Raw genomic sequence first — 12,662 nt, forward strand, 5'->3', positions numbered from 1 at the left:
TTAGGGGGCGTTCTAGTAGTCGAGTGCAGGGACGCCACGTGCTTCGTTGAGATAGCCCTCGAGCTCCCATGCGCCGTTCCAGTACTTGATGCCCGCCTTGACGCCGCCTTCGCGCGCAATGCGCGTCTGGAGGCCGCGGAACTTGCGCACAAACGCGAGGTCGCTCGTGCGCAGCCTCTTGACGGGGCAGTAGTCGTTTCCGCCATCACCGACGTAGATGATGCGGTCAAAGGCGTCGCGTCCACCATGGCGCTCGAGGAACGCTTCCAACTCGTCGCCCTTGCACATGTTGGCCGAACACCCGACGCTGCAAGTGTGCTGAACCGCCGAAGGCGCAATGCGACGCTCGAGCTTCAGTGCACCTTCGGGCGTGAAGTGTGCAGGGTTGGTAACGATCTCGTCGAAGAGGCCTTCGAGGTTGTGGTGGGCGAGGATGGTGTTAATGTAGACGGTGTTGCTGTTGCTCAGCAGGAAGAGCGTCGTGTTGGGCTGGGGGGTCTGCTTGAGCGTGGAGATGGCGCGCTTGACACCCGGGTGGAAGGGCAACAGACGCAGAGCATCGCGCAGCTGGTCGGGCGTCACGCCGCGCGCATGCAGCTTGAGCAACAGATCCGCACACAGATCCGTAAACTGCTCGCCCTTCTTGCGTCGCTGCAACTCGGCACGCAGCTCCGGGCAGAGCACCTCGTGCACCCACCGATCCGTATCCTGATCGACCAACGACCTGATCGCCCAAAACAGATCCAGTCAGCATTCAACCCACATGGGGTAGCTGTGGGGTAGACGGGTGGTGGACGTACCAGTCGAAATCAAACACAATCAGCTGCTTGCCTACGCTAGGCAGCGGTACCGGCGCCGTGTTGACACTCGTCATAACCAACACGATCTACAGAAGCAAAGAGGAGATGGTGGTGGGACTTGAAAATGCCACACCGCTGTCGTGTGTGACTCCAACCCGCCCAAAAAAGTGCAACTCTTTCTTCCCGGACCTCCGCGAATCAGCGCGTCAAATCTAATCTACGCTTCCCCATCTCGGATGCTCCGGGACATGCAGAAAAAAAAAAGCTCCTGCCCTAACATCCGCCTGCTATGCCCACGTGCACCTCCCAATCCCATCCACTCATAGCACACAGCACAAAGCCTGCAAGTGTCGGAAAACACGATCTAAGATTAACAAACCCGGCTGTGCGACCTGCAGCGCCAACGAGCGCCACTTTAGCGCACCTCAAAGTCGCCAAAGATGTGGTAGACGTTGTTCCAGTCCGCCTGCTGGCCCTCCCTCTTCTTGGATCCGACGTCGTGCCTCTCGGCCCAGTAGGAGGTGGTCTCCTTGCCGCCAGGACCCGAGTTGGGCGGCGCAGGTACTGGCTGCCACAGCGTCTCCTTGGTGTCCTGGTCCGTGGTGCGCTTGAACCATCTCGGCTCGTGCGGCGGCAGCTCGCCCTGCTCCCTCTTGCGCCTCGTCTCGCGTTGGTGGTTCTCGAGCTTCTGCTTGAGGTCGTTGGCCTGGTCGAACTTGCCGCTCTCGAACGCGCTCAGATCGGGGCGCAGCCTGCAGTCGGTGGGCGCCAGCCACGGCCTGAGGTCGTCCGGGCACGAGTTGAGCGTGATGGCAAACGGCGTCAGGTTGAACGGCGTCGGCGGCTTGTCCGAGTTGCGCCACAGCAGCAGATACTCGGCCAGCGGCTGCGCCACCGCAATCTGCCCATCGGGAGCCTCGACGCTCTGGTCCGGATTCAGATCGCCCGAGCCGGCACCCACCTTGCGCGCCACCAGCTGCGAGTTCCAGCGGCCCGCAATGTCCCAGCACAGCTTGCCCTGCGCATCGTACACGCTGCCGCGGATCTCAAACGCATCCTTGCCGCGCCAGCCGCGCGGCTTGAACGTCAGCACGCACCGGTCGCCCGTGGCGTGGTTGGTGACCTCCATGTCGCCAAAGTGGTCGATCGTCGGACTGCCTACGATGAAGCCCGACACCGAGGTGGTGACCTTGTTCCAGGTGTAGTGCTCCAGCACGTGGTCCTCGAGCGCCTGCGCCGGCTTGAGCTCCTTGTCCGAGCGCACCCACTTCCTGGGCACCTTGAGGTTGACGTGCGCCACGCCCGTGGGACGGATCTCAAACGTGCGTCCGAGGAACTTGGACTTGGCGTCGACGCAGCCCATGTACTCCCAGGTGGGCGACTGCGCAAAGCACGCCGAGATGGGCGGGTGGTGCGACACCTGCTCCGAGTAGTAGCGGTACTTTTTGTCCGGGCGCATGTACTCGAACGTCTCGCCCAGCAGCGGGTTGAACGGCTTGGCGATGCGGCCGATGGTCGACGAGTAGTTGCTCATGGCAAAAGCGGCGACATAGGCGATGCGCTTCGTCGAGTCCTCCTGCAGCGACGCCGCATCGAGGCACTCGGAGAACTCCATGTCCTCGGCCATGCGCTGCAGCATCGACGTCGGCTCGTTGAAGCTCACGGGGAACGAGATCTTGGTCAGATCCTTGCCGATGTTGTTCTTGAGGATGGCCCACAGCGACACCGACGGGCGGTCGTCCTTGCCGATGGGCATGCTGGTGCGCAAATGCGTGTACGGCGCCATGCTCTCGCGAATCGCATCCTCCACCATGCTGCGGTCGAACTTCTCGGGCCACTCGTCCGGGCCCGTCTCTGGTTCCTCGAGCGACTTTTCGACCTTGAGGCCCGGCAGGTTGCCCGTCTCGATGGCGTCGAAGAACTCGTCGTCGGCGTCGTCGATCGAGTCGCGCACGAGCGCCTTTTCGTCGGCGATGCTCAGGATCTGGGAACGCTGCGCCTGAATGGGCGGTGTGAGCGCGTCGTCGAGCTGAAGCTGCGCGCCGCCCTCGTGGCCCAACCGACGCGCTGCCAGCGAGTCGCCGCCGGCAGGATCGGTCTGGGCGGTCTCGAAGGACTGGGAGGTGACGTTGCTGAGCATGGTCGACTGGCGGCGAGGTTCCGGGTTGTGCAGCACGGAACCTGTCGAGGCGGAAGGGCCGAGCGAGGGCGAGATCATGGATCCAGGCGACGAGCCCATGGTCTCGCGCACCTCGCGGAGCGCCTTGCGCCTGCGCGCGTTTTCTGTGGCGGCTTCCTTGAGCTGTGCCTCCATCTCTGCGTGCTGCTGTGCGAGGACGGCCATGTTTTCCTCCCATAGATGCTTGATCTGGAGCTCGCGCTCGTAGCGCTTGGTCATGTACGTCTCGCGAGCGGCGACCATGGCCTGGTAGCGCTCGACGAGCTGCAAGTTGCTGCGCACGGCGGCGTCGAGTGCCGAGCGCACGGCGTCGGCGTTGTTGCCGGAGACGGATGTGCTCGAGGAGCGATTGGAGCGGTTCGACTTGGCGGCGGCGGCGCTGACCTCGTCGGACGAGTTGCGCGCGGACGAGACGGCGGGAGCAGCCACGGCGCCGGCGCCCAGAAGTGTTTCGACGAGGCGCTGGCTCGCCTCGGCCTGCGCCTTGAGCGCCTCGGCGGTGAGAGGGAATTCGGACTCGAAGGGCATGGCGCCGCCGGTGGCGCCGTTCTCGTTCTCGTCGTCGAGGCGACCGTCGCTGGAGAGACGGCTGAGAATGCTGGGGCTGCGGTTGGCGAGCGTGAGGGAGCGCTCGCTGGGGGCGCCCGAGGGAGGCTGGGTGGTGGGCGACTTGATGGAGAGCAGAGCGCGGCTGCCCTTTTCGCTGGGTGCGGCGGAGGGGGGACGGACGATGCCGGCGGGGTTGGCAAGCGGTGCAGTGGAGGAAGGACGGACGATGCCGGCGGGGTTGGCGAGCGGTGCTGAGGCGGAGCTGGGGTTGTGGAGTGAAGAGGTGGAAGGAGCGCGCTGGCGGTAGAAGCTGTCTGCGCGGCTGGTTTGGCGCTCGAGGCTGAAGTATTCCTTGGTCTGCTGGAGGACCTGTACCCATCGTGCGCGCTCGACGGGGTGGGTACCGCGAAGGTAGAGCTTGGAGACGCCCTTGCCGGTCTCGCTGATGATTTCGAGGCGGTGCTTGTCGTTGTTGTCTGCGCGGATTTTTGCGTAGCGCATGTTGATGGCGCCGCGCGACTGCTTGCCCTCGTCGTCCTGGCTGTGGTAGTAGGAGAGGATGCCGTCCTCGAGGACGAACCAGCGCGTCTTGTAGCCGTGAGCGATGTTGGTCCACTTGCCGAGGTAGCCCTTGAAGGAAGGGGGCTGACCGGAGTGTGCTGCCTGGCTGGCGCGAGCGGCGTCTGCGTTGTGGAGCTGGCGAAGGAGCGCCTTGACCTTTTCGTCCTTTGTGACGTCGCCGACGCGCTTGCCACGACGGTCGCGTGCATAGACGTCTGCGCCCTTGCGTACGGCGGTTTCGATCATGCGGGTATCTTTGCGGCGGACTGCCTCGTGAAGGAGGGTGGAGCCGTTGGCGCCGTGTGCGTTGAGGTCGATGACCGAGTAGCGCGGGAGGTCGAGGAGGGCGTGGATTGCTTGCTCTGCTGCCTGGGTGTCCTGCTCGTAGGCGGTGAGGAGATCGACGTACTTGACGTTGAGCTGTGCACGGCTGACCTGGATGAGCTGAGCGATTTCGGGGGTTTTGGAGACCTCGAGGGCGTCCCTGTTGTCGTTGTTGCGCTTGGAGTCGTCAATGTCGTGCTGTTCGAGGAGAAGCTGGACAACATCGTCGCGACCGGAAGCGGCGGCGATGTGGAGTGCGGTGTTGCCGTGCTGTGATTCGGTTGCGTTGATGTCGATGGTCTTGTAGTTTAAGAGGAACGAGATGATGTTGAAGTCGGCACAGCGGACGGCGAGGTGGAGCGGGGATGTGCTCTCCTTTGCGAGATGGTTCTGGCTGGCATGGGTGGGCTGGAGGAGCGGGATGAGTGCCTGCTGGTCGCCCTTCCTTAGCGCCTCGAGCAGCTTGAAGCTGTATACGGCTTCGGCGACTGCGTCATCGTAAGGAGAGGAGAGGGGAGGAGAGGTCAGCAAGGAAACAGCATGTATGTTCGTTTTGTTGGCTCGACTTACCCTCATCGCCGGCGGGTGTGCCTCCGTTGATGGTGTTGGTGGAGGGCCGCGGAGCGGACATTGTGGTGGGGCGTGTGGGGCGGTGCGATGCACACGCCAGGGTGGCGGGTTGAAGGGTGTTTGTACTGCAAGTGTGGGGTGCAGCCAGTGTGGTGGTTGATATGAGAAGGTCGAAGCGTGAGTGGGATTGGAGAGGTATAGGCGAAGGGACGAGATGATGGCAATGAGCGAGGAGTGGCGATGGAGGTGGGGCTCGAGTGGAGACAGAGAAGGAGAGAGCGCTGACGGGACACAGGGATAGGGTCTCAGCACAGAGGCACCGATGAAGGGCGGACGAGCGGCAGATTGAGAGCGATGCAGCCGGTGCAGTGGTGCGGCCGGGCAGCATTTGACTTTGCTGATGCGATGTGGCCCGGGCTGAGCTGTCTGTCCATTCAGCTGCGGCTTAGAGCGTCCTGGCTTGGGCTCAGCTCTGCACGCGTGGAAGGAGTGAGGAGATGGCCGACCCACAACGCTTTGACGAGCTGTTGCAATTTCGTTGCAATTTTGCAATTTCGTCTCTGCAGCCGCCTCGAGCCGAGTGCTATTTTGTGAACAATCCGAGGGGTGACGCGCATCTGCCCTTTTCCGCTCTCCGTCTGTCTGCACTGTGGATCAGCACCGCACTCGACAACGTGGAAGCGCAAAGGTGTCTATTTCCGCAGCTTCAAGATGCGCATTCACGCCCGTCTGGCAGGCCAAAAGGCTGCAGCAGATGGTCCATCAGATGCGCGCGGCTCCATGCACGTCGTGCAGCAAGTCGATGCAGTGGCTGCAGCCAGATTGGTGTGCTCTTTCACAACCGCCATTCGCTCCGACTGTGTCATTTTCGAGAACGCCTCGGCGTGCGTCCATTGAATCGCTGTAAATTACCGGTGAGCCGCTCATGAATCTCAAAGACCGTGCCGAAGCGTCGCTCTCCATGCATGCGCGTGTCGACGTCATTTCCGCCGCTCGCCTCGCGCCACTCCTCATCACCGATTTCGTCTTCGTTCACTCTAACAAAAAGAACGCGAGAATAATGATTGGCTTTTGCCGCCAAACGGCATCTGCACTTCAAGCAATGCTTTCGCTGAGCATCAGAGACACTTTTCTTGGCATTGCTCCCCTTAGCTGCCGCCGCCAATGGCTTGGCTTCCGTTGACGCTCCAGCTGGGCTGTCTGCACATCATGATGAGCCTCGCTAGCAGCGTGCCGCAAAGCCTCTTGTAGACCGGCGATCCGCGCTCACCGTTTGTCAGTGTCCGCGGTGGCAAAGACCTAGGACACGAAGCAGGTGATCAACAGACGCAAGAAGGCGCTCATAACCAAGAGTCCGCTGGGCAAGCAGGACCGTCGCAAATCCATCGGGAAACGTCGGATCAAGACACATCAAGACGTGGCAGAGACCCGTATACCTGCAGCGTCGACACCGTCGCCATGCCTGATGGAGACTGGCCTCGTCGGAGTGCTCGATCTGTGCGGCAGCAGCTAGCTTGGTGCTCAACGCCAACCTCTACTCCATCATCTCAATCCACTGTAAATACTCGCAGTCTCTCAATTGCAAATCCCCCCCCCCCCCCCMCCCMAACACTTGATGCGAAAGCCGCATTGCTGGGCGCAACGATGGTCATCGCAGTCTGGCACACGTCTCACACTCATGACAATGGTAGGAGCCGACGATCTGAGGAAGCAAAGACAAGTGACAAGTCGTGAAGCCTACAGTACACATGCCATGGTCGCATACAAAGCACGGGAAGGGGAGACAACGCTAATGGCAATCGTCTTGGGCCGCTGATGGAGCGTTCGTCCTGCGTGCGGCTTGTGCTGCGGATGGTGGTCTGTATTGAGATTGTATATCGCCGCGGATGTACCATTCGTACTGCGTGCGGCGCGGGCCGCGGTTGGCGTCTTCGTCCTACGTGCGACGTGAGCGAGGAGTAGGGCGTCGATGCTGCGATTATCGTTGATGATGCATTTGTCTTGCGTGCGGCTGGGCCTCGGCTCGAGGTCTTCGTCTTGCGATCGTAGTGAGCCGTCGTGTAAAGCGCCAGGGGTCTGGTAACCTGCCGGGTGGGAGGAGTAGCTCAACCGGAGGCCGGGCGCAAGTATCGGAGTATTGGAGCTTCCGATCAGTCGCCGGAATCACACGGGTAGCGGTAAGGTCGAGGCGTTTCCTACACTGGGGAGTGAATAGAATACAATCGACGACCGGAAGGAAGGAGGGGATTGGGGGTGCACGCGCCAGTTGTGGGCGCGCCGCAGGGTCCGTTCAGGGTCCGGTCATTGCCGCAGCTGACCGGCCTACGAACGGGATTAGTACCCGGGTGCCGGGTGGATACAACCGACGCCCGGGTGCCGGCTGGTCAAGTCGTAACACGCTGCTGTAGTCCTTGCACTTATCAAACGGTCCTCCCGAGTGCTCGCCATAGACCTGTCGCTCTGCAACAAGCCAGCCCAAATCAATGATCCTAACGTGGCGCTTCGTGCTGAGCAGATTCAGCATCGTGGTCGCGCTTGTCTGTTCCAGTATCCAACGCTTGCCGCACGGTTCTGCGTTTGCTGAGCATCGGAGACACTTCTCTTGGTGGCCATCGTCCGGTGGCGCCACGCACTGCTTGCCTGCAGCCTGGCATGTTCCACAGGGCTCGTCCGCCCAGTGCCGAGTCTTGAGGGCTCCCCTCAGGTACTGCCGCCGGTGGCTTGGCTTTTGTCGACGCTTCAGCTCGGCCGTCTGCACATCGTGATGAGCCTGGCTAGCCTGCATTGGACTTTGGCTGCGGTGGCCTGGTTTCCGAGCCTTCCTCTTTTTGTCTTGCTTCTTCACCGCAGAAGATGCTGGCGGGTGCTGTCGGGCTGCAGTGGCAGCGGTCGTGGACGCGGGAGGGGCATAGGTGGCCGCAGCGAGAGCCGCAACAGCAGCAGTATCCGCAGCAGCAGCGGCAGCGTTTTCCGCAGCGGTAGCCGCCATGGCGACGCGGACGCCTCGCTCAACTCTTCCGTCGTTTGTCCGTTGTGTTCAGGGCTTCCAGCGGTAGTGCCTGCGCAAAAGTTGAAAAGTCAACGGTGGTGTCAGTGCAGCTTTTAACCGTGAAGAGAGCACGATGAGCTACTTACCTTTCTGAACATTCCCGATCGCCGACATTTCGACAGAGCCATCCGGCAAATGCCGAACATACCCAAGAGTCTCGACCATGCTTGCAAAAGTCGAACGGCTTGAGGTAGTGGTGTAGAGAGACCAAGGTGTTCGACTGACCTAGGCGGGAGGAACGTGCGGGCGGGAGCAAAGTGAGGGCCGCAAGACGTTCCGCTCCTTGCCGGCTGCATCGATCCGCACACTTGTTGCTGCCGAGGCTCGCATCTTGAGCAGGGCCTACGCTGTCGAAAGCTGATCGCATGGGCATCGTGCCGTGCAACACGGAGGACGACCACTTTCCCAGACGTCAGCTGCCCGAAAAAAGCGGAAAACCGAGCTGGAATCCACACAGCTTGCCAGCAAGTGCTCGTCAAGGTTCAAGATTTGGTGGGACGCCTCGCTCTTCATCTGCACCGCCGCCGTTCAAGTCGGACAAGCGGCAGAGCAGCGAAGCATGGCTTGCAAGGTGAACACCGGTCAAAACTCCTTCCGCAACTCAGCCGCTTCCGCAACTTAGCCGCTTCCGCAACCCAGCCGCTCTCAGTGTCGCTCCTCTTTTCGTGTCTGTCAATCGACGATATATAGCGACGCGTCGCGACTCCCCTCGCTAAACTCCCTTCCTTTCCCGCCGCAGTCTCGACCTCCCTTCCGCACGGCCTCCACTTCCCCCTTCTGCGCTCCCCCCTTCCTCGTCCTCTCGTATCCTCTCCACCGCTCCTCCCCTCTCGTCCTGCAACTCGTCAAGCCTGGCAGCACAGCCGTTGGCACCGATCTAGCAACACAGCAAGTAAGTGGCACAAGCTCGTATCGTCGCTTTGGCGTTCCGTTCCTGACTTTACCTTCTGATTTGTAGCCCTCCCCTACCTCGGCACCCCTTTGGCTTGTCGTGCTCCTGCTCGGCCTCTCAAATCCTCCAGACACCTCTGCCGTTAGTTGTGAGTGTCCCAAGCGCGTTCTCAACATCAATCTTGCGCTCGGCTTCTGACTCTCTTTTCTCTGTCTTGCACTTTGCCAAGTCTACCTCACGCTGGCTTCGCGTAAGCATCGTGGCCATTCGTCAGGCATCTCTCAAGCCTTGGCCTTCGCCTACCCCGACTCGTCAAGGTGAGCGCCAACGGTACGCCCCCTTTCGGGCGCTCAGGCACGGTGTGAACGGTCCAGAATGACGTCGTGCTGAGCTTGCGCTCTTTGGCGACATCTTTCTCTTTGGCGACATCTCCAACGTGAAAGCTAGCGCCAAAGAGCGCGAGCTCAGCACCACGTCGTTCTGAGCCATACACAACCTGCCGGGGCGCCTGAAAGGGGCGCACCTTTGGTGCTTATCTTGAGGAGTCGAGGTAGGGAGCGCCTGGAAGAGATTTTCCAGGCCACAGCCGAGCGAATGGACTTCTTTACCAACCGCCTCCAGGACGGAAGAGGCGGCAACACTGTCGTCGTCTACAAGATCTCTGTCGAAAAAGCTCCCTTTGCCCTTGCTCGCGCTACTTTGCTTGTTCCCGGATGTCTGCTTGTGACCTGCACTCGACCTGATCCCGCATGTGCTGGCCATCCGCACTTTGCTTGGTCGGCATGTCTGCTTGTAGTCCGCACTTCGAAAGCCGCATATACACCGGCCTCCGTCAGCCCCCCCCCCCCCCCCCCCCTCTCACTTCCCCATCGTCTCAACCCCTCCAACTGCAGCATTCGCCTCAAGCCCTTCGACTATAGCAATGACCATGAGCTTGCCCCCTGGTCGTCGCTGCCTCTGCCTATCAACGGCCTGCTTGGGATGGGAATGACTGTGACCAATGACATGGTCGAAATGCCCGATGAGCGTCCTTCTGCATTTACGATGGCGAGTGAGATATCGATGGACTCTGGCAAAGTTGCAACGCATCACGAGCACTGAGTAAAGCCATTGTAGCTGGCCGCGCCGGTGTGGCTGTCAAGCGTAGCATTCGGGAGTTGTTCGTCAGCATACCTTTCTCTGTCCGTCTTAACTCGCGAGGAAGTCGATACATACGTAACCGTAGCGCAGTACTCTCCAGAATTTGTGGCGTAGATCACTCGATCGGGCCCAGGCGACACATAGTTGCCGCTCGACGAGTAGTAAGGACCGTTGTATACGAGTGGGAACTCGCTGTAAGGCCCGCTGCTGCTGCAGCAAAGCTCGATACCCTCGGATGCCTCCACGTAGTACGAGTGGGGGTAGCTGCGGAATCAAGCCAAGGCGAAGGAATGTAAGGTTTGGTCGTTCTGAAGAGGGTTGAAAGGAGGAAAGGGGGATGGACTCACTTATCGGGACGGTCACCGGAGGCGGCGTCGTCGAGACCGGCCTGGATGGCAGTGTTGATGTCGTCGCTGGTGTACACGTTGCCGCCACAGTTGGTGGTCGAAGGCGGTGTGCATGCTGCAGCAAGCCCGGCGAATGCGAGCACAGAGGCAAACACGGTGAACTTCATCTTAGAGCAGGGCGAAAGGGTCAGGAGAGGGAGAAGCAATTGGTCGAACTTGGTCTTGGTGGATGAGCATCAAGCTGGGGTTATATACGCCTTGGTCTGGATGCTGGCGATAGCATGGCTAGCAAGAAGTCTCGGGCAAGCTGGTTCCGGCGACAAGACCCTGAACCAACAGCAAACGGAGGAGCGGCAAATTGACCAGCGACGCCGGGTCAGGCCGAACGGATGTCATGCAATGCCGCCGCTTATGCCGGCGGGTGAGAGGTGTCCGACGCTTGCTGTCTTATGCGAAGGCGTCGAGTGTGCCGAAGGCTGTAGGCGCAGGCAAGTCACGTTCCCATCTCTCACGGCACTGCGCGGCATGACCACCGCCACGTTCGCAGAGTGCACATTCGAGGCCACAACTCAAGGCGATAATCGTAGAGACCAAGGAGGGCAGGGCACACGTGCGGCGCCGATGGCAAAGCCAGCTTAAGCGAGCCTTGTAGCCGATTTTTAGGTTGATGGAGCAACTCCTTCCGAAGTCCAACTCGGCGCTCCTGATTCTCAATTCCGGCACAAAGTGGATGTTCGGCGCAAGTCGAGTGAGGGATGCAGAGCTCTGTCGATGCCCGAGCGTGTTGGACGCAAAGAAAAGAGGTGGAATGAAGGCACTTCATGGGCGGGCGCGTGTCAGGCTAACCTCGAGCAGCTGTCACGGCGGACCGGCGGCAAGAGTGCAGCCTGCATCCTCACCGCCAAATCCAAGAGAGAAGCAGAGCAACAACGTGCGCGTTCCAACTCAGCTGTCGGCAGCCTGGCTCGACATTTCGCTTTCGTCCGAAAATGTCAAAAGGCATGAGGCATAACATTTTGAAACTCGAAAAAATCTGTGGGACCCTTGACGCAAAGCTGGATGGACGGATGGATCGCGTCCGCGGTTGCAGCGAGTCGGGCAAGACGGCCGGCGATGGTCGCGTGAGCTTGGACCCAAAAGAGGCAGCAGCACGGACTTGGCCTTTGCGCGATTGCTTGGACTGCGTCACCGTGCGTTGCAACTGAGCAACCAAAAAACAACAGCCGCAGAGCCCTCCACCTCGACCCTGAAGCACGGATCGCAGCATTCCTTGCAAGGCTCAGTCAGGAGGACCCTTTCCATCCACCACAACCTCATCTTCCACCTCGACCATCCCTTTACCTCCATCTCGACACCCTCACCACCCCCTCCGTATCTACAACTCAACATGGCGTGGAACGACGATCTGCTGCTCAAGGTGGCCAACATCGCGTCGTACGCGCTCTTCACCTCGGGCAACGTGTACGCGCAGCTGCAGGGCACGGTGGTTAGCGAGACCTACCTCACCCCCTCGCGATGGATCTTTGGCGTATGGCCGTTTATCCACTTCCTCTTCCTCGGCATGATCATCTATCAGTTCACCGAGGCTGGGTCGGCACACGTCGTTCGTGGGATTGGATGGCGTTTCCCCCTGCTGTGCATCCTCAACGCCGCCTACTCGGGTCTTTCGTCGGCTCAGCTCAACGCCCACCATGACCGCGTATACGCCATCGTCGCGTTCGTGGTGATGCTCCTCATCGCCGCTACCGTCAGCCACTGCTACCGTAGCCTCAAGGTCCACCACACTGCAAGCAACCTCGCCGACACCGCGGTGGTGCATCTGCCCTTCAGCCTCTACCACGGCTTTGTCGTCGTTCTCCTCTTCGTGTCCGGTTTCGAGGCGTTTGGCGTGAATGCAACCACCCACAAGGCCGGCATCATCACCAAGATCGTCGTATTCCTCTCGTTGCTCTTCCTCGAATCGACCGCAGCGGGTTACGTGTGGTACTCGGAGGGCGACGTGGCCGGTGCGGCTGTCATCAGCCTCTCGCTCCTCGCCATCTTCCAGCACCAAACCTCGTCCAAGTTCATCCACTGGTCCGCCCTCGCCTTCTTCATCATCAGCCTCGTCGCCGTGCTGCGCGCCGTCATCGCCATCTTCACCAACCGCAACACCACCGCCATCTCCGACGAGGAACGTGCCCCCCTCGTCGGCTAACTTCCCCCCCCCCCCCCCTCCCCCTCACTTCCACGTCCTTTCACTTTTCTCTTC

At 60.5% G+C, this 12,662-nt stretch overlaps 5 protein-coding genes across 5 annotated transcripts; 2 read left to right on the forward strand and 3 right to left on the reverse strand.

The window, feature by feature from the left end:
* Positions 1-12: 12 nt before the first annotated feature.
* Positions 13-5,044, reverse strand: PAN0_004d2154 (exodeoxyribonuclease V; the record flags this gene model as incomplete). The annotated part of the gene is made up of 4 exons (XM_014802099.1): positions 13-724; positions 801-886; positions 1,225-4,901; positions 4,984-5,044. 4 exons carry the CDS (start codon positions 5,042-5,044, stop codon positions 13-15), a joined length of 4,536 nt encoding a protein of 1,511 aa, XP_014657585.1.
* A 1,676-nt stretch (positions 5,045-6,720) lies between these two features.
* On the reverse strand, positions 6,721-7,972 carry PAN0_004d2155 (uncharacterized protein; the record flags this gene model as incomplete). The annotated part of the gene is made up of 2 exons (XM_014802100.1): positions 6,721-7,126; positions 7,302-7,972. 2 exons carry the CDS (start codon positions 7,970-7,972, stop codon positions 6,721-6,723), a joined length of 1,077 nt encoding a protein of 358 aa, XP_014657586.1.
* A 425-nt stretch (positions 7,973-8,397) lies between these two features.
* Positions 8,398-9,844, forward strand: PAN0_004c2156 (uncharacterized protein; the record flags this gene model as incomplete). The annotated part of the gene is made up of 6 exons (XM_014802101.1): positions 8,398-8,603; positions 8,723-8,924; positions 8,991-9,072; positions 9,154-9,241; positions 9,440-9,755; positions 9,818-9,844. 6 exons carry the CDS (start codon positions 8,398-8,400, stop codon positions 9,842-9,844), a joined length of 921 nt encoding a protein of 306 aa, XP_014657587.1.
* A 168-nt stretch (positions 9,845-10,012) lies between these two features.
* Positions 10,013-10,578, reverse strand: PAN0_004d2157 (ribonuclease/ribotoxin; the record flags this gene model as incomplete). Its single annotated transcript, XM_014802102.1, has 2 exons — positions 10,013-10,328; positions 10,412-10,578. The coding sequence occupies 2 exons, from the start codon at positions 10,576-10,578 to the stop codon at positions 10,013-10,015; spliced, it is 483 nt and encodes a 160-aa protein (XP_014657588.1).
* A 604-nt stretch (positions 10,579-11,182) lies between these two features.
* PAN0_004c2158 (uncharacterized protein) lies at positions 11,183-12,608 on the forward strand (the record flags this gene model as incomplete). Its single annotated transcript, XM_014802103.1, has 2 exons — positions 11,183-11,402; positions 11,635-12,608. The coding sequence occupies 2 exons, from the start codon at positions 11,183-11,185 to the stop codon at positions 12,606-12,608; spliced, it is 1,194 nt and encodes a 397-aa protein (XP_014657589.1).
* Positions 12,609-12,662: the final 54 nt, after the last annotated feature.

Source organism: Moesziomyces antarcticus (assembly GCF_000747765.1).
Source record: "Moesziomyces antarcticus DNA, scaffold: scaffold_v10004, strain JCM 10317, whole genome shotgun sequence".
Lineage (NCBI taxonomy): Eukaryota > Fungi > Basidiomycota > Ustilaginomycetes > Ustilaginales > Ustilaginaceae > Moesziomyces > Moesziomyces antarcticus.